Consider the following 24,475-nt stretch of genomic DNA (forward strand, 5'->3'; position numbering starts at 1 on the left):
CACAGTGGGGAGACAAGTATTTGATACACTGACAATTTTGCAGGTTTTTCCTACTTACAAAGCATGTAGAGGTCTGTAATTTTTATCATACGTACATTCAACTGTGAGAGAAGGAATCTAAAACAAAAATCCAGAAAATCACATTGTATGATTTTTAATTAATTAATTTGCATTTTATTGCATGACATAAGATTTGATACATCAGAAAAGCAGAACTGAAATATTTGGTACAGAAACCTTAGTTTGCAATTACAGAGATCATACGTTTCCTGTAGTTCTTGACCAGGTTTTGCACACACTGCAGCAGGATTTTGGCCCACTCCTCCATACAAGACCTTCTCCAGATCCTTCAGGTTTCGGGGCTGTCGCTGGCAATACGGACTTTCGGCTCCCTCCAAAGATTTTCTATTGGGTTCAGGTCTGGAGACTGGCTAGGCCACTCCAGGACCTTGAGATGCTTCTTACGGAGCCACTCCTTAGTTGCCCTGGCTGTGTGTTTCGGGTCGTTGTCATGCTGGAAGACCCAGCACGACCCATCTTCAATGCTCTTACTGAGGGAAGGAGGTTGTTGGTCAAGATCTCGCGATACATGGCCCCATCCATCCTCCTTCAATACGGTGCAGTCGTCCTGTCCCCTTTGCAGAAAAGCATCCCCAAAGAATGAACTTGTTCTCCCCACTGTATATACAGTTGAAGTCGGAAGTTTACATACACTTAGGTTGAAGTCATTAAAACTTGTTTTTCAACCATTCCACAAATTTCTTCTTAACAAACTATAGTTTTGGCAAGTCGGTTAGGACATCTACTTTGTGCACGACACAAGTAATTTTTCCAACGATTGTTTACAGACAGATTATTTCACTGTATCACAATTCCAGTGGGTCAGAGGTTTACATACACTAAGTTGACTGTGCCTTCAAACAGCTAGGGAAATCCCAGAAAATGATGTCATGGCTTTAGAAGCTTCTGGTAGGCTMATTGAGATAATTTGAGTCAATTGGAGGTGTACCTGTGGATGTATTTCAAGGCCTACCTTCAAACCCAGTGCCTCTTTGCTTGACATCATGGGAAAATCAAAAGAAATCAGCCAAGACCTCAGAAAAATAATTGTAGACCTACACAAGTCTGGTTCATCCTTGGGAGCAACTTCCAAACGCCTGAAGGAACCACGTTCATCTGTACAAACAATAGTACGCAAGTATAAACACCATCGGACCACGCAGCCATCATACCGACATAACCTGAAAGGCCACTCAGCAAGAAAAAAGCCACTGCTCCAAAACTGCCATAAAAAAATCCAGACTATGGTTTGCAACTGCACATGGGGACAAAGATCGTACTTTTTGGAGAAATGTCCTCTGGTCTGATGAAACAAAAATAGAACTGTTTGGCCATAATGATCATCGTTATGTTTGGAGGAAAAAGGGGGAAGCTTGCAAGCCGAAGAACACCATCCCAACCGTGAAGCACGGGGGTGGCAGCATCATGTTGTGGGGGTGCTTTGCTGCAGGAGGGACTGGTGCACTTCATAAAATAGATGGCATCATGAGGCAGGAAAATTACGTGGATATATTGAAGCAACATCTCAAGACATCAGTCAGGAAGTTAAAGCTTGGCCGCAAATGGGTCTTCCAAATGGACAATAACCCCAAGCATACTTCTAAAGTTGTGGGAAAATGGCTTAAGGACAACAAAGTCAAGGTATTGGAGTGGCCATCACAAAGCCCTGACCTCAATCCTTTAGAAAATTTGTGGGCAGAACTAAAAAAGTATGTGCGAGCAAGGAGGCCTACAAACCGGACTCAGTTACACCAGCTCTGTCAGGAGGAATGGGCCAAAATTCACCCAACTCATTGTTGGAAACTTGTGGAAGGCTACCTGAAACGTTTGACCCAAGTTAAACAATTTAAAGGCAATGCTACCAAATACTAATTGAGTGCATGTAAACATCTGACCCACTGGAAATGTGATGAAAGAAATAAAAGCTTAAATAAATCATGCTCGCTACTATTATTCTGACATTTCACATTCTTAAAATAAAGTGGTGATCCTAACTGTCCTAAAACAGGGAATTTTTACTAGGATTAAAATGTTATGAATTGTGAAAAACTGAGTTTAAATGTATTTGGCTACGTTGTATGTAAACTTCCGACTTCAACTGTATATATATTAGAGTCAATCATATATTCACTGGCTGACATTTCTCTGTGTCCGTGCCATGGCTCACAAAAATACATGATAGACAAAACTATTTCAAAGATCTTGCGGAAAATAAACATTGCACAACCCAGACCCCCCCTTCTACAAACACAATAGCTGTGACATCACACTGCTGAATGAGGATAACCACCATTTGTCTCACCCAGACAATGGTCCCCCATTGGTCATGTCAAACACTTGGTGGGGGTTCAGAAGCTTCCGGAAACCGTAGAGGAGCTCTCTGCCCTTCAGCTCACCGCTCTTGGGGTTGACAAACACCAGTAGGGGYGAGTCACCTTTGGGTAACTTGTTGTGCTGCAGGGGAGTTACAACAACAGCAATGTCAATGGAGTAAAGCAAGCCGGCTTCTTTAAAAGGTTCAGTTCACGTAAATTACACATTCAACTGGGATCTGGGTTTGTTTACGTCACATTGACGTAGCATTACCATGATCTCTGGTAGGACAAGAGAGGTGAGCTGCTGGTTGCTGACAGACGTGTCTTTGGCTAACATGTAGATCCTCTCAGCCTCAGAGAAACACGATATCTGCAACACCACTGCACCTTCAACGCAGACAGATAGACATGCAAACCTCAGAATCGATGAACTCCCACATTCAATGTTATGATGACATTTACCACTTTGTATGTAATGCACTAAAACTGCTCCGCATAGAAATCGCTTATTATAATAAAGACATCACAAGATAAATGGCTGTGGGCCATACAGCAGGCTTGATATAAATTGACCATTTAGCTCTTGGGCAGTGGCAGCAGCAGTGGGGCACTCACAGTCTGTAAGAAAGGGACTTATGTAACACTGAATGGGGTAGGACCCTGCTGCAGTGGCCTGCGGCAAAAGAGCAGCGACTTGAGCAGTGTCAAGCAGAGACATAGCCCAGAACAGGCCGTCTGGGGATGATGTGGAATGAGGGCATAGGGAGGGAGACAGGGAGGGGATTGTGGGGAGAAGAGAGTATGATACTTAGGGAGGGGACAGCAGGATTAGAGAGGGGGACAAGATGGAGGGGGGGGTGGTGCTCCACTAGCTGTTTCCATGGCGACGTACACACCTTGGTTCCCGTAAACATGTGTGATGGTGACCAAGTGACCTATGGAGGAGAGCAAATTCGCATCTAGTCAGTTAACAACAGTTTTAAATAACATTTAAATCAACTATTGTCCATTTCAAGGAAAATGTTCAGGAGGATCTCTGTGGTAAAGTGAAACAAAGGGGGACAGCACTGAACCCCATGGGATTCTGTCCGTTTTATTTCTTGCAAAGGAGTGGAATCGTGATCCGACGTGTGTAGACTCACTCTTGATAGCTAAGTGCTCCTGTAGCAGGTCTGCATATTCCTCCTTGCTCAGCTGTACAGGCAGTCCCTCTAGCAGCAGGTTGACCTGCACAATCCTGTTCCTGCTCTCCACTATGTAGAAACGGGTCTGGTTCATCTGCCTCAGGGAGATCTGTCAGAAACAAAAAGACACAGCTATAAACACACACACAAACACCCCCCCAATTACCCATAAACTTGAATGTCAGCTTGAAGTTCCTCATACTGTACCTTCCTTATCTCCTGCAGTTTGTCCAGCAGCAGCTCGTGGCCTGTCAGCACTTGTCTCTGAACTGGGATGTGGAGAAAGAAAAAACACACACCGTCAATGAACTTTGATAAGATACAATAATGAAGGCATATAAACAAAGAGACTTCTTATTTTATGGAAAAGGCCAGCATTGATGTTTAGGTCAGACATATTCCTGTTTCTTATTTCCTTACCTTGCTTACTGCCCATGTAAACCTCCACAAGATTGAAGCTTGATGGGTCTTCATCCTGGAGAAAAGAGTATCACCAAACAAGAGTATTGAACTAGTATTGTCATTAACAGATATATATTATAGTCAGAGCAATAGTTCAACCATTAAATTGAAACTTCCGGGTACAATACATTTAAATATTAGGCATATAGCAGACGTGTTATCCAGAGCATCTTACAGGAGCAATTAGGGTTAAGTGCTTTGCTCAAGGGCACATCAAGAGATTTTCACCTAGTCGGGTCAGGGATTCGAACCAGCGAGTTACTGGCCCAACGCTCTTAACCGCTAGGCTACCTGCCGCCCATACAATACTTGTGCCAAGTTGTATTTAAGATAGAGTGGTTGTGTTATGTTGGTGACCTGCTGGTAACCTGTACCTGTTTTCCCAGTTGAGTGAGGACCTCCTTAATGACAGAATCCACAGAGCTGTTCTTGGAGATGGATATGTACGCCACAATAACCCTGTAAACAGACCCAGGCAGTAGCGATGGAAGATATCAAAAACGTATGGTATGAGGGCAACTGTCACCTAGTCGGCTCGGGGATTCGAACCAGCAACCTTTGCATTACTGGCCCAATGCTCTTTTGACCAAAGCATTTTCTGATGCCTAATGAGTCCTTTGAGATTAACTCATTAGCGCATTTGAGATTTGCGCTAGTGATGTGGTTATATCAGCTGGGCGAACGGATTTAGGTTCATTAAATATTGTGTGGATGAAGGGCGGGTTGAATAAAGAGAAAATAATACGTAAAAAAATCCATACATTTATAATTCTTGTGAAATTTACATCTATAGACTACATTGAGGTTTTTCTTTAAATATTTTAGGCTATCTGGTATTAGTGCGTAAGCCTAAGCTTTAAGATCTAAGTGCACATGCACCAAATAGCCTACACACCAATCACCAAATGCTTTTGGGAATGGGCAGAAAAAGTTCACGTCAAGCCACGGAAGCAAAATGGACAATGTCACAGTTTAATACAAGAGAAAAGCTGCAACATGGAGAGTTGAAACTAAAAAGGGAGGGCCAGAAAAGTAATGTTTGGGAAAGATTTCGTGAAGTGGGAAAATAGAATTATAGCAGTACGGGCCAGCTATGTTATGTGATGATTGTGAGGCGCTACACAAATTCGACAGCCACAAGACGGGGACTTCAAATAGGCCTATGGCAGGTCATCGGAACTGTGGCCTACTGTTCAGATGGGTTACATGGAAACTGTAGGTCTATAACCTCTCACACAGCCTTAATATGAACTCCCGCAGAATTAAGCATTTCTTGCAGTAAAATGATACACTAAATGTAGGCAAAATTTTTACTCTGGAACAGGAGTGGAGAAATATGATTTATTTATTTCAGCATCTTGAGTGAATGCGATTGCGCAGTTAGATACAGTCTGTAGAGGTGCTATCTTTACCAGAATCATAAAAGCTGAAAGTATTTCAACCACATAAAGTATGCATCCAAGCCGAACTGAAATCTTATCAGAAACATGTTGGGTCATTTTCACAGCTTTCCATTTTCTTACAACCGGTCAAACTGATGTCATTTGGAAATTTTGCACAGAAAATCTTTTCAGTTTTGTTTTTGTAATTGCATTTTCTCTCCGGTCCCTAAAAGTCTTTGCTCCATTAAAGAAGATGAAAAAAATGATTTGTTTGCATCCCTGTTAGTGAGCATTTCTCCTTTGCCAAGATAATACATCCACCTGACAGATATGACATATCAAGAAGCTGATTAAACAACATGATCATTACACAGGTGCACCTTGTGCTGGGGACAATAAAAGGCCACTAAAATGTGCAATTTTGTCACACAACACAATGCGTGCAATTGGCATGCTGACTGCAGGAATGTTCACCAGAGCTGTTGCCAAATAATTGAATGTTCATTTCTCTACCATAAGCCGCCTCCAACGTTGTTTTAGAAAATTTGGCAGTACATCCAATCGGCCTCACAACCGCAGACCATGCGTATGGCGTCGTGTGGGTGAGCGGTCTGCTGATGTCAACGTTGTGAATAGAGTGCCCCCTGGTGGCGGTGGGGTTATGGTATGGGCAGGCATAAGCTACCGACAACAAACACAATTTAATTTTATCAACAGCAATTTGAATGCACAAAAATACCGTGACGAGATCCTGAGGCCCATTTTTTTAAGGTATCTGTGACCAACAGATGCATATCTGTATTCCCAGTCATGTGAAATCCATAGATTAGGGCCTAATTATTTATTTCAATTGACTCATATGACCTGTAACTCAGTAAAATCTTTGAAATTGTTGTATATTGCGTTTATATTTTTGTTCAGTATAGATTGAAGCATTCATTCTATTGATTTATGACATTCTGGTGAGCAGGGCTTTATTTAGTMTTCTAGGGCAACATATAATGACAGAAGAGAAGCTGCTTGTATCTAATTATAGACAAGTTGACTAACAAATAGCTTACCAAAACATTGGAAATTATAAGCAGAAACATATCTAAATCAGGCAAATCGTTCCGCCGTCTTTGACTAACCTACAGCACATTTTCTATATTAGCAGGTTAGGGTCAGGTGCAGGCCTCAGACTTTCCATTTATCACATATGGTTGGGCGGTTGCGGATGGGTTAATAGCAACTACAGGCGGGTGAACAAACAGCTGAGCCATGCATCACTAGTTTGCGCCATAACTGAGCAGTTTCCCTATACATTACTCACTTGAGCCAGCCGGCATAGATCTTGAGGACCTCGGTTTCCTGAGGTTTGGCCCTTAGGAGCCACGCCTCGGGCACATTCTCCTTAAAGATGGCCTTGCTATCGGGGGTGCCGTTATGGTTGAGGACGTCGTCATCGACTAGAGCCTGCTGGCCGTTGTCTTGGAGCTCATATTCCAGGGGGTCATCTGGGATGTAAAAGGCCCTCAACGCTGACTCCTGCAGACAAGGATTAGATCAGGGACTGGTGACCCTCCTCCTGGAGAGACCTATTGGATGTGCAGGCTTTTACTCTATCCCTGCTCTTAGAAACACACCTGGCCTGATTCTACTGATCAGGTGCATGTCAGACCCTTGATTAGATGAATCAGGTGTGTTAGAGCAGGGCTGGAGCCAAACGCCTGCTCTCCAGGAGGGTTGGCCTTGGATTAGGTTGTTCAAAACTATTGTTATTATCATCATTAGTGATGTTACTAGTGATAGTAGTGCGGTAGTATTGGTGATAATAGTATAAATATTATTAGTACCTGTTGTTGCTGTAGTAGTTCAACAATATTAGATCAGTATTACAGTAGTAGTAGTAGGAGTTGTGGAAACACAAATGAATGCACTCTTAAAACAAGGAAGCACTTAATGTAGTGTAAATCTGTTTTTAGGGAAAGGGGAGAATCTCACCACCACTTCCACATTCTTGGTTATCCGAGGAATGGAGACCAAACGGAAGTGGCTACGCTTGACTGCATCATCCCCATCAAACACCTTGAGAACCTGCTTCCCTGCAGTTTTGCACACAAAAAAAATATTTTGACCAATATGGCCAATTCTATGGACCTGTATGGTTAGGATTAGGGTAGACTTGGATATGATAATTAAGCATTAGCAAATGCTGCAAAACAGGAGCGGTAGGACAACTGTTAGCTTAGTGTCATGCTCTAAATAACAAAGCTAAAGCATTTTAAAATAACTTTAAACCAGAAACGTTAAGGAATCTTTTTTCTAGCTGAAACATGGGAATAATCATACGTTTACATGTGGCTTCAATGGGGACATGCTTGGCTAAATACAGTGTGACAACTCATCCTGTACCTACCTGAATCTGGTGTGGTTGCCAGCTGGCTCTCCTTTGTAGGTTTGTCAGCATCTTCCAAGTTATCTGATGAAGCAAAGTTCAAGTTTTCGGTACGTGAAAGCAAACAATGATGAAATAGAATGAACGTTGCATTTGCTACAGGTTTTTCCCATATACTTTACATTGTTTCACTTCTGTGTGCAAACAGTCTACTGAAGAATGGATGCCTTTTTCATTTCAGGTTAAAGCCAAACACAGTTTTACCATTGCTCATCTTGTTTGACAAATGGCTTGTGACTCATCTTGCCTGATGTAGAACAAGTGACCAACAACATGTTGACACTTGCTCCAAGCACCTCTCATTCCTGGCAGCCTAGGTGCCCAAGTACAAATGCTTACAAAAGGGAGTGCAAAGTTGACTGTGTGGAGTTAGCGGTGAATGAATTAAACCTATGTCTTACATTGTCATAATGGAAACAAATTTTCTTGATTTACACTGAACCAAATTATAAATGCAGCATTCAAAAATGTCAAAGATATTACTGAGTTATAGTTCATAAAAGGAAATCAGTCAATTGAAATAAGTTCATTAGGCCCTAATCTATGGATTTTACATGACTGGGAATACAGATAATGATTTATTTCAGCTTTTATTTCTTTCATCACATTCCCAGTGGGTCAGAAGTTTACGTACACACAATTAGTATTTGGTAGCATTGCCTTTAAATTGTTTAACATGGGTCAAACGTTACAGGTAGCCTTCCACAAGCTTCCCACAATAAGTTGGGTGCATTTTGGCCCATTCCTCCTGACAGAGCTGGTGTAACTGAGTCAGGTTTGTAGGCCACCTTGCTCGCACATGCTTTTTCAGTTCTGCCCACAAATTTTCTATGGGATTGAGGTCAGGGCTTTGTGATGGCCACTCCAATACCTTGACTTTGTTGTCCTTAAGCCATTTTGCCACAACTTTGGAAGTATTGGGGTCATTRTTCATTTGGAAGACCCATTTGCGACCAAGCTTTAACTTACTGACTGATGTCTTGAGATGTTGCTTCAATATATCCACGTAATTTTCCTACCTCATGATGCCATCTATCTTGTGAAGTGCACCAGTTCCTCCTGCAGCAAAGCACCCCCACAACATGATGCTGCCACCCTGTGCTTCACAGTTGGGATGTTGTTCTTCAGCTTGCAAGCCTCTCCCTTTTTCCTCCAAACATATCGATGGTCATTATCGCCAAACAGTTCTATTTTTGTTTCATCAGACCAGAGGACATTTCTCCAAAAAGAACAATCTTTGTCCCCATGCGCAGTTGCAGATCGCAGTCTGGCTTTTTTATGGCAGTTTTGGAGCAGTGGCTGCTTCCTTGCTGAGTGGCCTTTCAGGTTATGTCGATATAGGACTTGTTTTACTGTGGATATAGATACTTTTGTACCGGTTTCCTCCAGCTTCTTCACAAGGTCCTTTGCTGTTGTTCTGGGATTTATTTACACTTTTCGCACCAAAGTATGTTCATCTCAAGGAGACAGGATGCGTCTCCTTCCTGAGCGGTATGACGGCTGCGTGGTCCCATGGTGTTTATACTTGCGTACAATTGTTTGTACAGATGAACGTGGTACCTTCAGGCGTTTGAAAATTGCTCACAAGGATGAACCAGACTTGTGGAGGTCTACAATTATTTTTCTGAGGTCTTGGCTGATTTATTTTGATTTTCCTGTGATGTCAAGCAAAGAGGCCCTGAGTTTGAAGGTAGGCCTTGAAATACATCCACGGGTACACCTCCAATTGACTCAAATGATGTCAATTAGCCTACCAGAAGCTTCTAAAGCCATGACACCATTTTCTGGAATTTTCCAAGCTGTTTAAAGGCACAGTCAACATAGTGTATGTAACCTTCTGACCCACTGGAATTGTGATACAGTGAATTATATGTGAAATAATCTGTCTGTAAACAATTGTTGGAAAAATGACTTGTGTCATGCACAAAGTAGATGTCCTAACCGACTTGCCAAAACTAGTTTGTCAACAAGAAACTTGTGGAGTGGTCGAAAAACGAATTTTAATGACTCCAACCTAAGTGTATGTAAACTTCCGACTTCAACTGTACCTTAAAAAAAAAAAGTGTTGGTGAGTGGATCAGAAAACAAGTCAGTATCTGGTGTGACCACCATTTGCCTCATGCAGCATGACACATCTCCTTCGTATAGAGTTGATCAGGCTGTTGATTGTGGCCTGTGGAATGTTGTCCCACTCCTCTTCGGTGGCTGTGCGAAGTTACTGGATATTGGCGGGAACTGGAAAAAGCTGTCGGACAAGTCGATCCAGAGCATCCCAAACATGCTCAATGGGTGACATGTCTGGTGAGCATGCAGGCCATGGAAGAACTGAGACATTTTCAGCTTCCAGGAATTGTGTACAGATCCTTGCGACATGGGGCCGTGCATTATCATGCTGAAACATGAGGTGATTGCGGTGGATGAATGGCACGACAATGAGCCTCAGGATCTCGTCACGGTGTCTCTGAGCATTCGAATTGCCATCGATAAAACGGCATTGTGTTCGTTGTCCATAGCTTATGCCTGCCCATACCACAACTGCACAGCCAGCATGGGGCATTCTGTTCACAATATTGACATCAGAAAACCGCTTGCCCACACAACGCCATACCGGGGATTCATCTGTGAAGAGCACACTTCTCCAGCGTTTCTGGCAAGAGCTCTGGTGGACATTCCTGCAGTCAGCATGCCAGTTGCACTCTTTCAAAACATCTGTGGCATTGTGTTGTGTGACAAACATATACATTTTAGACTGGCATTTTATTGTCCCCAGCACAAGGTGCACCTGTGTAATGACCATGCTGTTTAATCAGCTTCTTGATATGCCACACCTGTTAGGTGGATTGATTATCTTGGTAAAGGAAAAATGCTCACTAACAGGGATGTAAACAAATTGTTGTGCATATGGAACATTTCTTGGATCTTTTATTTCAGCTCATGAAACATGGGACCAACTGTTTACATGTTGCGGTTATTGTTTTGTTCAGTATAGTTTCCAATGTGTATATTTTTTGTCCAATTTAATATTCCTTTGTATGTACATTTCTGTGAGTGAAACAGTTGCTGAGAGGATGTGACTTTGGGTAGGGGGAGAGGTAATGGATGTTGGAGACCACAAGCTTACCCAGCTCATTCTGGTAGCTCTCAGAGATGCGGTAGCAGTGCATCTTGCTAAAGTTCCTCGAGCATATTCGCACACAAGCAGGGTGAAGAAGCATGTTGCGTAGCCGTCCCAGACTGCACTCTGGGGCCACGATGAGATAACAGGCAGCGTGTGTCTGCAAAGTATGACACAAACACTGTTAAAACAAGCACATGCAACATGCTGTCTGGCATTATTAGCTACAATAGTTTTTTTGTGGCGGCACTTTCATTTTCGTTTTGAGTCTTACCGTAATACCACACCACTGACACCGCATCCCCGCCAGGACGTCTGAGGAGCTACAGGTGCGCCGGCAGACCTCACAGCGTGCACCTGAAGGAATGTTCCCCTCCCGCCAGTGGTGGGGGAACGTATCCTTGCCCAAGAGGATTAAAAAAATATATATATWTTTTTTTTAAAGACAACCGAGAGAGATGCGTTACAATAAGCAAAAAGTAGACCAGTCAAAACATAGGAAGAAACTCATTATCCTGTTGGATGTGCTTTTATGTTAATCTAAAAGGACTAAACATATTTGGTATTGCTCAGCACAGCTGTCATTTCTCTCAGGCCGTTCCAGTGTTATTTCTCAGAATCAGGCCCTTGAAGCCTCTCTATGGAACTCTCTATGGAGGGTTCGTCCCTTGACAGTGGCAGGTGATAAGTGTGAAGTGCCCAGTGCATTCAAAAATGTGATTTTCCTGTGTTTTATATATATTTTTCACACTACGGAGGTTGGAATAATACTGTGAAATACTGCCTGAAATTTCAGCCTGTTTTGGTGGGATGGAGTTTTGGCCTACCTGATGACATCAATAGGCAGTAAATTAGTTATTAGACCAATAAGAGAGTTCCAAACCTCTCTGTCAGCTAGTTTTCAGCTTTCCCCTCCCCACTCAGACCACTCCTAGCAAAAATCTTGCTTCAGAAATTGCTCTTTGCTTCTTTTTGACCATTGTAATTGAAAACAATCACAGTACGGTATTTAATTGTTACCCAGAAATGATTTGATATTGAGATAAGAATAGCTGCACTTTCATTTTAACTCAAAAGTGCACTTGTCTTTTGTTTAGCTTCTTGGCCTAATGAGTTTATAATATCTTAACATGCCACTGAGGAAATTAAGTGAACATTGTGAACAGAATGCACCTTTTAGACAGAAGGCTTGTGATACTTACAAAGTCCTGACTCCCATCCTGGTGACAGAGACGGCAGTCGCCACAACTGAACGTAGCACAGTCATAGTGGGCATGCAGCTCACAAACTGAAAGCAGAACCACTGGTAACGTTACTTCTGTAAAAGTCACTACTACCACTGATGGACTGGCTCCCAATCAGATTTCCCCCAAGGAAGTTGAAATACAATTTGAATGTACATAGAATGTACTTTATGTGTGTAAACTTGTGCGTTTACTTTGTCATGTAGCCTATCTACACATACGCTGAGGTTTAGCTTGCTAGATTTCACTCATTTGTTACATCATGACCTGTACACTTCTACAAAGTGAACCTGCAAAACTTTGGCCATAAGTTGTACATTGTATGTTGTGAAAGCTCTTAAAAACCAACCTTCACAACGAACGGCAGTGTTTCCCTCCAGATGCTTTCGACACACACAGCAGAATCTCTTTTTCTGCCCTGCTGGACCAAAGCAATGGGCGACAGGGACCTGGAGTTCACAAATGGACAAAAAAGGAATATGACCAAAAATACCATGACAGAGGATTGCCGTGCCAGGGTGCACTCAACAGGAGCATGCACTCAACAGGAGGCATGCACTCAACAAGAGCATGCACTCAACAGGAGCATGCACTCAACAGGAGCATGCCATCAACAGGAGCATGCAACTCACAGGAGCATGGCACTCAACAGGAGCATGCACTCAACAGGAGCATGCACTCAACAGGAGCATGCACTCAACAGGAGCATGCACTCAACAGGAGCATGCACTCACTCATCAGATCACAGGCAGTAACAGAGCAGTGTAACTTTATGGTGTCAGTGTCACTCACCCGCACCTGTGTTGGGGCCATGCATGCACACACAGTCCTCACCATCTTCAGGCACTTTTCATGGCACATAAAGTTACACCCTAGCGGTGGGAGGAGACACCAAATAACAGTCAGTCAGTCGAGGAGCATCAGGAGCATCAGAAACTAGGCTATCCAAAGTCTCATTCATATTCTTGTAATTAGATGAACCACCTTTCAGTGTTTCCCCTATATTATTTTCGCAGCTGTGTACCGCTAGCTAAGATACAGTAACGTTATGCTAGCTAAAAAATTTTTTGTTAATATAGGATTGGCTGGTGATGTCATTAAGATCAAGATATCAAATTAAACTGTCCTCAATTTTCAGATGAATTTCAAAGGAAGAGAACATAATTAAATGTTTATGTATTTTGGAATAGAATGTCCTTTTACCACCCCTGCCACCGCTGCTGAAATAAATCCCAAAGGGAAACATTGCCTTTCTATAGGCTAATGCATTATAAATGCATTAGTAATGCCTTCACCCAATAATGCAATATGGTATTTGCTAAGCATTCACAGTAGCCTAATAGATCCACGTATCTTCAAACTCAGTCATAGTGCATTACATAGAGCAGAGGTTCGTCACAAAGGAGCAGTCGACCTCAAGCTGGCTAGGGAGGCTTTAGTCCTTGTGCATCCATTGCTCTCTAATAAGGCAACCTGTCTAACAGAGTTCATGAGAAGCATCCAATTTCATGGAGGCGACACGCAGTATACGCTTCAGGTACTAGTCTAGCATAGTTTTGCTAGAATTTGACACATTAACAAATAGGCTGTTACCTCATTTAAGTAGGCACATTAGTCTAAAATATAGCACCATTGTAGCATTATACATTTTTTATGCTGTGTCTAGGGTGATATGCTTTTACAGATGCTCTGCCTCTGCTCTCCAGCGTCCAGGTCCATGTTGCCATGCCGACCAGTTAAAGTATATCTGCAGCTGATTGCGCAGCAGAGGCTTTGAATCTCCCCTCTCCACTCTGCATGGTTAACACTGTGTGTTATCCATCATCTTCTGTTGTGTTGTGCAGTGCTGCTCCTATATGCTTTAGTGCTAGGTGAGGGGTAGCTTCGCTTACTACATGTTCTATTCACGTTTTCAATCTTTTTCAAGGGAGCAACATTTTCTGATGTCAAACATGTAGGAAAAGAGAGGGAATTTACTAAATTCACATTAATTGATAGAATCACAATGTCAGTCTGATGGCATAGCCCTAAAAGCCAGTGATTTTCCACATACAAACAAACTCATTGGACACACAGAACCAAGGCACCTTTTCTCTCTCACACACACACACACACAGCTTCTCCTCTCGCACACACACAAACATGCCATCACCCTCTATGAACATACTGTACATGATGACAATATCTAGAAAAGTTGAGAACATATAGCTTTTATTTAAGCTCAAAATGATTCCGTTTGTGCATCCATTCAACAACTCAAAGTGAATTCCCCAATGTCAAATACATTTGACATTTCAGTTGAGCGGTTTCAACTCAAATAGTCTGGCCAAGTGAAGAAACAAAAACAACCGTCACGTTCTCATGTAAACCAACCTACCTTCACAAATGAATCCGTTAAGACCCCATATGAAATCACTGCAGTTGTGGCAGAACGTTGGCTTGGTGAGAGTCACTTTCCTAAAACTGTGTCCGGGTGCGCTGACCTGGTACCTTGAGCGAGAGCCAGGGGACTGTGGAGGCTTTTCCCTCCCGAACAAGGGGCTAACGAGTGGGCTTTCCATTATGGAATTATCAATCTTAGCTCGAGCGCTGTCTGCCATCGTATCTGTGCATCACAAGGGTCGCGTACAATGAAAACTTAGTTAGTTCAAATATGTTTCCGCTGGTAAACTAGCGCGCTCCAAGCAACGCGTTATCCCGCGCGGCTGTGTCATTCATTAAGTTATACCTTGGAACCAGATGCGCCAGCTGCTGAAGCCATAGCGGTCATGAAGTTGGCGAGCTAGCTAACAACAATAACGTTGGACATGGCAGTTAACTGCATTGCAAAACATTTTATAAAAATAAGTATTGAATGATCCAGAACGACGGTTAATTCACAACAATACACTTCACCTGAGTCTTGTCGCTCGTCACCTGGAAACATTAAAAATAAGCTTACTGGCTAACGTTAGCTAGCAAGCTACATTTGCTCGCGAACAAAATAAAAGGAAGAAACGAAAATCCATCAAAAGCAACGTGTCAAGCTAACTAATTATCACATTTTTACGCCCACATAACTAATTAGCTCATTTTTACGCCCGCAGTTTTCATAGCTCTGTGTAGTCGTTTACATCCACCCTCAGTGTCCAGGCAAAATGAGTGAGTGACTATCGTAAGAGAATATTAACAAAGACAGCACAGTATGAAGATAAGCAGAAACTGCTTCTCCAATAGAAATCCCCGATAACGTTTGTAGGCGATGTCATGGCGACGTTGGCTAGCTAAACTCAGACGCAGAAACACGTCATCGGTTTAACTGTCGTCTCCAAGTACCCCTGACGGCAATGAATTTAAACTATGTCAACTGGGTGATGATACCGCCATATTTTTGAGAGACAGGAATGAGGTTTCTAAAGCAGTTTCCTGTATTGAAGACTTTTCCTTAGTTTCAGGTTTGAAAATTAATATCAATAAGTCAGTCTTATTTCCACTTAAGGACTGTGTTTTACAGGAAGTATATGGAATCCCAATTAAAGATAAGGTAACTTATCTTGGAATTGTTATATGCAAGGATGAAAAACAAAGGAGTGAATTAAACTTTGACCCCATTATTGAGAAAACAAAGAAGAAATTGAACCTCTGGTTGCTGAGAGATATTTCGTTACACGGTCTGGTTTTATTGTCCAAAGCTGAAGGGTTATCCAGATCGTTTATGTCTCGTTATCACTTGAATTATCCCCTAAAATTGTAAAGGACTTAGATAAGATTCTTTATAGTTTTATTTGGAGGAACAAGCCTCACTATCTACGGAAAGATATTCTCACTAATACCCAAGAACAAGGAGGTCTTGGGGTTTTAGATTTCAATATTCTAAATAATACTTTTAAAATAAATTGGATTCTGAAGAATATTAAGAACCAGAACAGTATTTGGAATGTCTTCCCTAAATATTTATTTGACTCTGTTGGTGGTTTAGAATTTTTGCTTCGACGTAATTTCGATGTTGATAAAATCCCAGTAAAATTGGCCAAATTCCACAAGCAAGCAATTTTAGCTTGGATGTTAGCGTATAAACACAATTTTCCCCTCACAGATACTTTATATGGAACAACAAAGATATACGATTTAAAAAGAAGTGTCTTTTTTTTCGTAACTGGTTTGAGAATAAAATTATTTTGGTTGGTCAGTTACTGAATGAGGATGGATATCTACTCTCATATGGGGAATTTCTTGATAATCTTAAAATTCCAATAACCCCGAAAGAATATGTCATTGTTTTTGATGCGATTCCAATGGGGGTTGTATCTCTTTTAAATTCCTCTGTGGTTGATGTAAGTAACATAGATTTACATTAAAATATATTCATTGGCAATATTAACATCAAAGATAAATGTATAAACAGATTAGGAATATTGTTTGTGATACTACAATTCCCTCAGCAAGATTATTTTGGTCAAATATCTATGGTGATATACAATGGGGGAAAGCATGGAAAATTGCTAACAAATATTGTATCAGTAGCAAGGTAAAGGAAGTTTCATTTAAAATGTAACATAGAATTTATCCTGTGAAACATGTTTTGGAAAGATTCAAGCTAAATATTGACTATAAATGTGATTTCTGTGGAATGGAGAAGGAGACCATTATGCATTTGTTTTTTGCCTGTATTTATAGTAGAATTCTTTGGATTGACATAGAGAATAAAAAAATAGGACCGGTTGTACTATTTAATGGTTTTGATATAATGATTTATTTCAGAAATTCTGACATAAAGATGTAGTATATTTAATTCAAATGCTAATAATACTAGGTACATTTCATATTCCCAAATGCAAATGGTCTAATTCACAAAACCTAACTTTTTTCACTTTATAAATAAATTTAAACAATATGGCACTACTTTAACTAAAATGAAAAACAAAAAAGCAATTAAAACTTATTGTATTATTGAATATGATTTGTTTGTTTAGGATTCCTGGCAATGTAAATAGTTTGTATGTATGCTTGTTTGCATGTGACTATTCCGCTTTTGTTTGTTGATATTTGTTTTTAAAAAAAGGGAAATTTAAAATTTAAAAAAAAATAATCAACATTTATTTATTTTTTAAATATATGCAAAAAATATATTCAAAAAGTACCCCTGACTGCAGTGTGCAATTCGGGGCCGGGCTCAATGTGGGCGGAGTCAAACGTTTACTTTTGACTCCGCACACATTTGACCCCACCCATCTTTTTTTGTCCATCTGAGGTGACAGTCACACACTGAATACAAACACATGTTTGCGCAAGGCACACGTTGAATACAAATGTATTTAATTTTTGAAGATCATAAGAAATATTATATAAAGTACCAGCAGATGTGTTGCAACACTTTTTGCTTCATGCTACATTTGAGACAAGCTACTGATATTGTTGCAGTGAACAACAGACTTGTTATGTATGTCATGTACTGTTAAAATTGTGCTGATAAATGTTATAACGTTGTAATTATATTATTTCATTGAGCGCATATATACAGTATATACAGTTGTGGCCAAAAGTTTTGAGAATGACACAAATATTAATTTTCACAAAGTCTGCTGCCTCAGTTTGAATGATGGCAATTTGCATATACTTCAGAATGTTATGAAGAGTGATCAGATGAATTGCAATTAATTGCCAAGCCCCTCTTTGCCATGCAAATGAACTGAATCCCCCAAAAACATTTTGATGAAGGAATTTGATTCCTATGTGTTCGTTAACCAATTTAATTATAACAAAGCAAACACTCTGTCCATTTAAAATAATTTGTAAGGTTCTTATTTGCATAAAATAGACAAAGACCAGCCACCAAATTAATCAATAGCTTTATTCTCGAGAGAGCTCTACTCAAAAAACCATGTACATTAGTTTATATATCACACATAGCGTCATATCTTTCTAAATGTCCCTCCTCTTCTCYGATAAGGACAAAGCTGATTCCAAAGTCCATCCCAACACACTAACGCACATACATTACACACTATATCTGGATTATCTCCTGAAGTCTCACCACACTTTATTACCACTTAGCTGACAGTTCCAGTCCCCCCCAGATACGAAAAACCTAGAGGGGCTCTTGCTGTCTTGTCTTATCTCCACAGAGTTATAGCTTGGTCGGTTCAAACATAGGTTAATGATCCACTTAGTTTTCTTTAGGCACACACATACATTCCTTTCTTCCCATGTACATGCTACATAACCTCTTTCTTATGAACTAACATTATTTATCAATATAGAAAAACAGGGTAGAATTCAATCAGTTATAGTTCTAGTTAAATGTATACATCGTTTAGTCATTTATTCATAAAATTCATAACACATTTCCACTGCATTTCAGCCCTGCCACAAAAGGACCAGCTGTCATCAGGTCAGTGATCCTCTCGTTAAAACAGGTGTGAGTGTTGATGAGGACAATGCTGGAGATCACTCTGTCATGCTGATTGAGTTTGAATAACAGACTGGAAGCTTTAAAAGGAGGGTGGTGCTTGGAATCATTGTTCTTCCTCTGTCAACCATGGTTACCTGGAAGGAAACATGTGCCGTCATCATTGCGTTGCACAAAATGGGCTTCACAGGCAAGGAAATTTCTGCAAGTAAGATTGCACCTAAATCAACCATTTATCGGATCATCAAGAACTTCAAGGAGAGCGGTTCAATTGTTGTGAAGAAGGCTTCAGTGCGCCCAAGAAAGTGCAGCAAGCACCAGGACCGTCTCCTAAAGTTGATTCAGCTGCGTGATCAGGGCACCACCAGTACAGAGCTTGCTCAGGAATGGCAGAAGGCAGGTGTGAGTGTATCTGCATGCACAGTGAGGCGAAGACTTTTGGAGGATGGCCTGGTGTCAAGAAGGGCAGCAAAGAAGCCACTTCTCTCCAGGAAAACAATCAGGGACAGACTGATATTCTGAAAAAGGTACAGGGATTGGGCTGTTGAGGACTGGGGTAAAGTTATTTTCTCTGATGAATCCCCTTTCCGATTGTTTGGGGCATCCGGAAAAAAGCTTGTCCGGAGAAGACAAGGTGAGCGCTACCATCAGTCCTGTGTCATGCCAACAGTAAAGCATCCTGAGACCATTCATGTGTGGGGTTGCTTCTCAGCCAAGGGAGTGGGCTCACTCACAATTTTGCCTAACAACACATCCTCCGAGAGCAACTTCTCCCAACCATCCAGGAACAGTTTGGTGGCGAACAATTTATTTTCCAGCATGATGGAGCACCTTGCCATAAGGAAAAAGTGATAACTAAGTGGCTCGGGGAACACAATATCGATATTTTGGGTCCAGGGCCAGGAAACTCCCCAGACCTTAATCCCATTGAGAACTTGTGGTCAATCCTGGACAAACAAAAGGTGGCAGGTGGACAAACAAAAACCCACAAATTCTGACAAACTCCAAGCATTGATTACGCAACAATGGGCTGCCATCAGTCAGGATGTGGCCCAGAAGTTAATTGACAGCATGCCAGGGCAGATTGCAGAGGTCTTGAAAAAGAAGGGTCAACACTGCAAATATTGACTCTTTGCATCAACTTCATGTAATTGTTAATTAAAGCCTTTGACACGTATGAAATGCTTGTAATTATACTTGAGTATTCCATATGAACATTTGATAAAAATATCAAAAGACAGTGAAGCAGCAAACTTTGTGAAAATTAATATTTGTGTCATTCTCAACTTTTGGCCACAGTTACTACCTATCCTGACTTATAATGCTATTTACTTTCCTCGTGAGAATGGAGACAGACTATACCATATAGACATACTGACAAGCTGAATGTGCTTTGTACATTTAAGTTATACCAGCTCCAGGAAAGAGATCAGAGACGCGGGTGACTTCTACGTCATCTTTACTAAACAACATACCACAATTAACAAAGCAGACAAAACAAGGTTTGACCACTCCTCAAAAATGGCTTCACTCCTGCTCCTCAGAAGAGGCAAAGACATTCATTTTCTTGTTGTCAACTGCCTCCACATAAAACATCTCATAATCTCTCTGTAACTGGAACATGAATGGTTCCTTGAGGATAATATCTTCCTCTTCATCCAGGCCATCATACAACCGTAGTTCTTTAAGGGTTGTAATGCGGTCTTCCCCGTCCATCCCAATTACACTAGGGAGGGAAACTGTGCCTTTAAATGTTTGGAGTTCACGCCACCTTGCTGCCTCTAGGGCGCCCATTAGAAGAACATCTGCTTCCTTGAAGAAAAAGGAAGAATAAATATTAAGAATAGTGCCTCATTGGGTGATCAAGTCAAATTACACCCCACTTTCACAATACAAACAAAAGACACTATTACTAAAGGGGTTTCCTGTGATATCTATAACTACTCAACAAGTCATCACAACTATTATAAACTCAGCAAAAAAAGAAACGTCCCTTTTTCAGGACCCTGTCTTTCAAAGATAATTCGTAAAAATCCAAATAACTTCACAGATCTTCATTGTAAAGGGGTTTAACACCATTTCCCATGCTTGTTCAATGAACTATAAACAATTAATGAACATGCACCTGTGGAACGGTCATTAAGACACTAACAGCTTACTAACAGGCGGTAGGCAATTAAGGGCAGTTATGAAAACGTAGGACACTAAAGAGGCCTTTCTACGGACTCTGAAAAACACCAAAAGAAAGATGCCCAGGGTCCCTGCTTATCTGCATGAACGTGCCTTAGGCATGCTGCAAGGAGGCATGAGGACTGCAGATGTGGCCAGGGCAATAAATTGCAATGTCCATACTGTGAGACGCCTAAGACAGCGCTACAGGGAGACAGGACGGACAGCTGATCGTCCTTGCAGTGGGAGACCACGTGTAACACCTGCACAGGATTGGCACATCACACCTGCGGGACAGGTACAGGATGGCAACAACAACTGCCCGAGTTACACTAGGAACGCACAATCCCTCCATCAGTGCTCAGACTGTCCACAATAGGCTGAGAGGCTGGACTGAGGGCTTGTAGGCTTGTTGTAAGGCAGGTCCTCACCAGACATCACCGGCAACAACGTCGCCTATGGGCACAAACCCACCGCCACTGGACCAGACAGGACTGGCAAAAAGTGCTCTTCACTGACGAGTCGCGGTTTTGTCACACCAGGGGTGATGGTTGGATTCGCGTTTATCGTCAAAGGAATGAGCTGTTACACCGAGGCCTGTACTCTGGAGCGGGATCGATTTGGAGGTGGAGGATCGTCATGGTCTGGGGTGGTGTGTCACAGCATCATCGGACTGAGCTTGTTGTCATTGCAGGCAATCTCAACGTTGTGCGTTTAAAGGAAGATATCCTCCTCCCTCATGTGGTACCCATCCTGCAAGCTGATCCTGACATGACCCTCCAGTATGACAATGCCACCAGCCATACTGTTTGTTCTGACAGGAATGTCAGTGTTCTACCATGGCCAGCGAAGAGTCCGGATCTCAATCTCATTGAGCACGTCTGTTGGATCAGAGGGTGAGGGCTAGGGCCATTCCCCCCAGAAATGTCCAGGAACTTGCAGGTGCCTTGGTGGAAGAGTGGGGTAAAATCTCACAGCAAGAACTGGCAACTCTGGTGCAGTCCATGAGGAGATGCACTGCAGTACTTAATGCAGCTGGTGGCCACACCAGATACTGACCATTACTTTCGATTTTGACCCCCCCCCTTTGTTCAGGGACAAATTATTCCATTTCTGTTAGTCACATGTCTGTGGAACTTGTTATGGGGGGGGTCTTCTACATCATCCTGAAATATATTGGAGGGATGGTTAAGTCTTTAAACATTGGTTTAAGACTGTACCACTCATCATATGACACCTACCTGTAGTGTGTTTTGTTTTCGCCGCCTTATTCGATCTTTTGACCCCTCTTCTTCAGACCATAGTGAGTGATATAATAATATATTCAGGTCAGTCTGGCTACAGTGAAACAAGTGATTTTAAGGATGCAAATGAAAAGTCTTTATAATGTTCAAGACTTACGGCATGGGAAAGTACTGCAGGAGAACTAGGCACCACCATCGCTTAATTTGCTCCATGTTTTCCTTTGAAAAAGAAAATCACACAATCGGATTGGGATCCCAAAAAACATTATATCCACTAGTGATGAGAATTTATACATACCTCAGTGAAATCACACTGTGCTTCCATTGCAATGTACAGAACGCACTGTAAGTTAAGAAAGTGTAGGTTTGATAGTTATGATAACAATAATGATAATAGTAAATAATGAGAAAGTATGAGCAATAACAATAGTGTGTTTTGCATGCTGCAAGCACAGAAATAATAACTTTTCACATGTTATAACAGAAAATAGGACTAATATAATATACTGAACAGCCAGCATCTTACCATCAAAACAAACACCCCACAGTTGTTTGAGAAACCCTACTTTGGTAGGCTCTGTGGTGTGAACAAGGTACAATTTTCAATAAAGGAATGACAATCAAATGGTGCAGTGGAATAATTTAAAGGAATATCTAACCTGAACATCATCCACACCAAAAGTCCTGTCACGCTCGTCATAATAAGTAGACCAAGGCGCAGCGTGCGTAGAGTTCCACATATTTTAATAAATTGAAACTCACCAAACAAAACAATAAAGCACAAGAACAAACAAAACGTAAAGCAACTGGTGTGCACACAGGCAACGATCTGTATACAAGATCCCACAAAGCACAATGAGGAAATGGCTACCTAAATATGATCCCCAATCAGAGACARCRATAAACAGCTGCCTCTGATTGGGAACCATATCAGGCCACCATAGAAATACAAATTCACCTAGATGACCCACCCTAGACACTATCACGCCCCAACCAACATAGAGAATAAACAGCTCTCTATGGTCAGGGCGTGACAGTACCCCCCCAAAGGTGCGGACTCCGACCGCAAAACCTGACTCAATAGGGGAGGGTCTGGGTGGGCATCTACCGTAGGGGGCGGCTCCGGTGTGGGGTGAAGTACCCACTCCGCTACCAGACACCCCATCCAGCTCTGGTGCGGGAATCGTCGCCGGAAGCTCCGGACCGTGGATCCTCACCGGAGGCTCCGGACCGGGGACCGTCGCCAGAGGCTCCGGGCCATGGATCGTCGCCGGAGGCTCCGGGCCATGGATCGTCGCCGGAGGCTCCGGGCCATGGATCGTCGCCGGAGGCTCCGGGCCATGGATCGTCGCCAGAGGCTCCGGACGCACTGGGCTGTGAAGGCGCACCGGAGACACAGTGCGCAGAGCCGGCACAATCCGTCCTGGCTGAATGCCCACTCTAGCACGGCAAATGCGGGGAGCTAGCACAGAGCGCACCGGGCTGTGAATGCGCACTGGAGACACAGTGCACATCACCGCATAACACGGTGCCTGACCGGTCACTCGCTCCCCACGGTAAGCACGTGGAGTTGGTTCAGGTCTTAACCCTGACTCCGCCAATCTCCCCGTGTGCCCCCCCCCCCCCCAATTTTTGGGGGGAGCTGCCTCTCGAGTTTCGGTCGTTGACTTAACTCCTCGTATCTTCGCCGTTCCTCTCTCGCTGCCTCCATCTGGTCCCTTGGACGGCGATACTCTCCGGCCTGCGTCCAGGGTCCTTTTCCATCCAGAATGTCCTCCAATGTCCACGCCTCCTGGCCACGCTGCTTGGTCCGCTTGTGGTGGGATCTTCTGTCACACTAGTCATACTGAGTAGACCAAGGCGCAGCGTGCATAGAGTTCCACATATTTTAATAAATTGAAACTCACCAAACAAAACAATAAAACACAAGAACAAACGAAATGTGAAGCTACTGGTGTGCACACAGGCAACTATCTGTAGTCAAGATCCCACAAAGCACATTGAGGAAATGGCTACCTAAATATGATCCCCAATCAGAGACAACGATAAACAGCTGCCTCTGATTGGGAACCATATCAGGCCACCATAGAAATACAAATTCACCTAGATGACCCACCCTAGACACTATCACGCCCCAACCAACATAGAGAATAAACAGCTCTCTGTGGTCAGGGCGTGACACCTCCAAGATCCAGAGGACAAGATCCGAGCACTGTGAACACAGTGTATGTCAAAGTAAAGAAAAAGTACAATTCAACAGCTTTTTATACTCCAGCATGCATAACAGTTTTGAACACAGTTGGAACTGAATTAGCCCAAGTATTTTTCACAACATGTATGGGTTTTGCTGGACCAGAAAATGTATTTTCGACTGCAAACACACCATTTCTCACATCAATGCACTCACATGCCAAAAATCTTTACTTGGACACTGTTTCAAAGCAGTGTGTATGCTTTCTTCGTAATTTTTTTTTC

At 42.2% G+C, this 24,475-nt stretch overlaps 1 protein-coding gene and 1 long non-coding RNA gene across 3 annotated transcripts in view; both read right to left on the reverse strand.

Annotated features, from left to right (window-relative positions):
• LOC111965633 (diacylglycerol kinase theta-like) overlaps window positions 1-15,543 on the reverse strand; it is a 20,768-nt gene extending 5,225 nt beyond the window's left edge. The window contains exons 1-17 of one of the 2 annotated variants that reach the window (XM_023989794.2): window positions 14,928-15,543; window positions 14,577-14,804; window positions 12,992-13,071; window positions 12,549-12,648; window positions 12,158-12,243; window positions 11,230-11,355; window positions 10,962-11,115; window positions 7,802-7,864; window positions 7,387-7,487; window positions 6,716-6,930; window positions 4,396-4,480; window positions 3,980-4,034; window positions 3,767-3,828; window positions 3,518-3,668; window positions 3,272-3,310; window positions 2,647-2,762; window positions 2,363-2,514 (exon numbers count right to left, since the gene is read on the reverse strand). In XM_023989794.2, coding sequence (XP_023845562.1) covers window positions 2,363-2,514; window positions 2,647-2,762; window positions 3,272-3,310; window positions 3,518-3,668; window positions 3,767-3,828; window positions 3,980-4,034; window positions 4,396-4,480; window positions 6,716-6,930; window positions 7,387-7,487; window positions 7,802-7,864; window positions 10,962-11,115; window positions 11,230-11,355; window positions 12,158-12,243; window positions 12,549-12,648; window positions 12,992-13,071; window positions 14,577-14,799 — 1,808 coding nt within the window. In that variant the 5' untranslated portion in view covers window positions 14,800-14,804; window positions 14,928-15,543. Of the gene's footprint in view, window positions 1-2,362; window positions 2,515-2,646; window positions 2,763-3,271; window positions 3,311-3,517; window positions 3,669-3,766; window positions 3,829-3,979; window positions 4,035-4,395; window positions 4,481-6,715; window positions 6,931-7,386; window positions 7,488-7,801; window positions 7,865-10,961; window positions 11,116-11,229; window positions 11,356-12,157; window positions 12,244-12,548; window positions 12,649-12,991; window positions 13,072-14,576 lie in introns of both variants that reach the window. The other variant, XM_023989795.2, reaches the window with a different exon arrangement.
• Window positions 15,544-18,011: 2,468 nt separating this feature from the next.
• Window positions 18,012-23,406, reverse strand: LOC111965542 (uncharacterized). Its single transcript, XR_002877529.2, has 2 exons — window positions 22,158-23,406; window positions 18,012-20,399 (listed from the first exon to the last, which is right to left on the reverse strand). It is a non-coding gene; the product is annotated as an uncharacterized lncRNA (long non-coding RNA).
• Between the last annotated feature and the right edge of the window lie 1,069 nt (window positions 23,407-24,475).

This window comes from Salvelinus sp. IW2-2015, linkage group LG6.2, assembly GCF_002910315.2.
Source record: "Salvelinus sp. IW2-2015 linkage group LG6.2, ASM291031v2, whole genome shotgun sequence".
NCBI lineage: Eukaryota > Metazoa > Chordata > Actinopteri > Salmoniformes > Salmonidae > Salvelinus > Salvelinus sp. IW2-2015.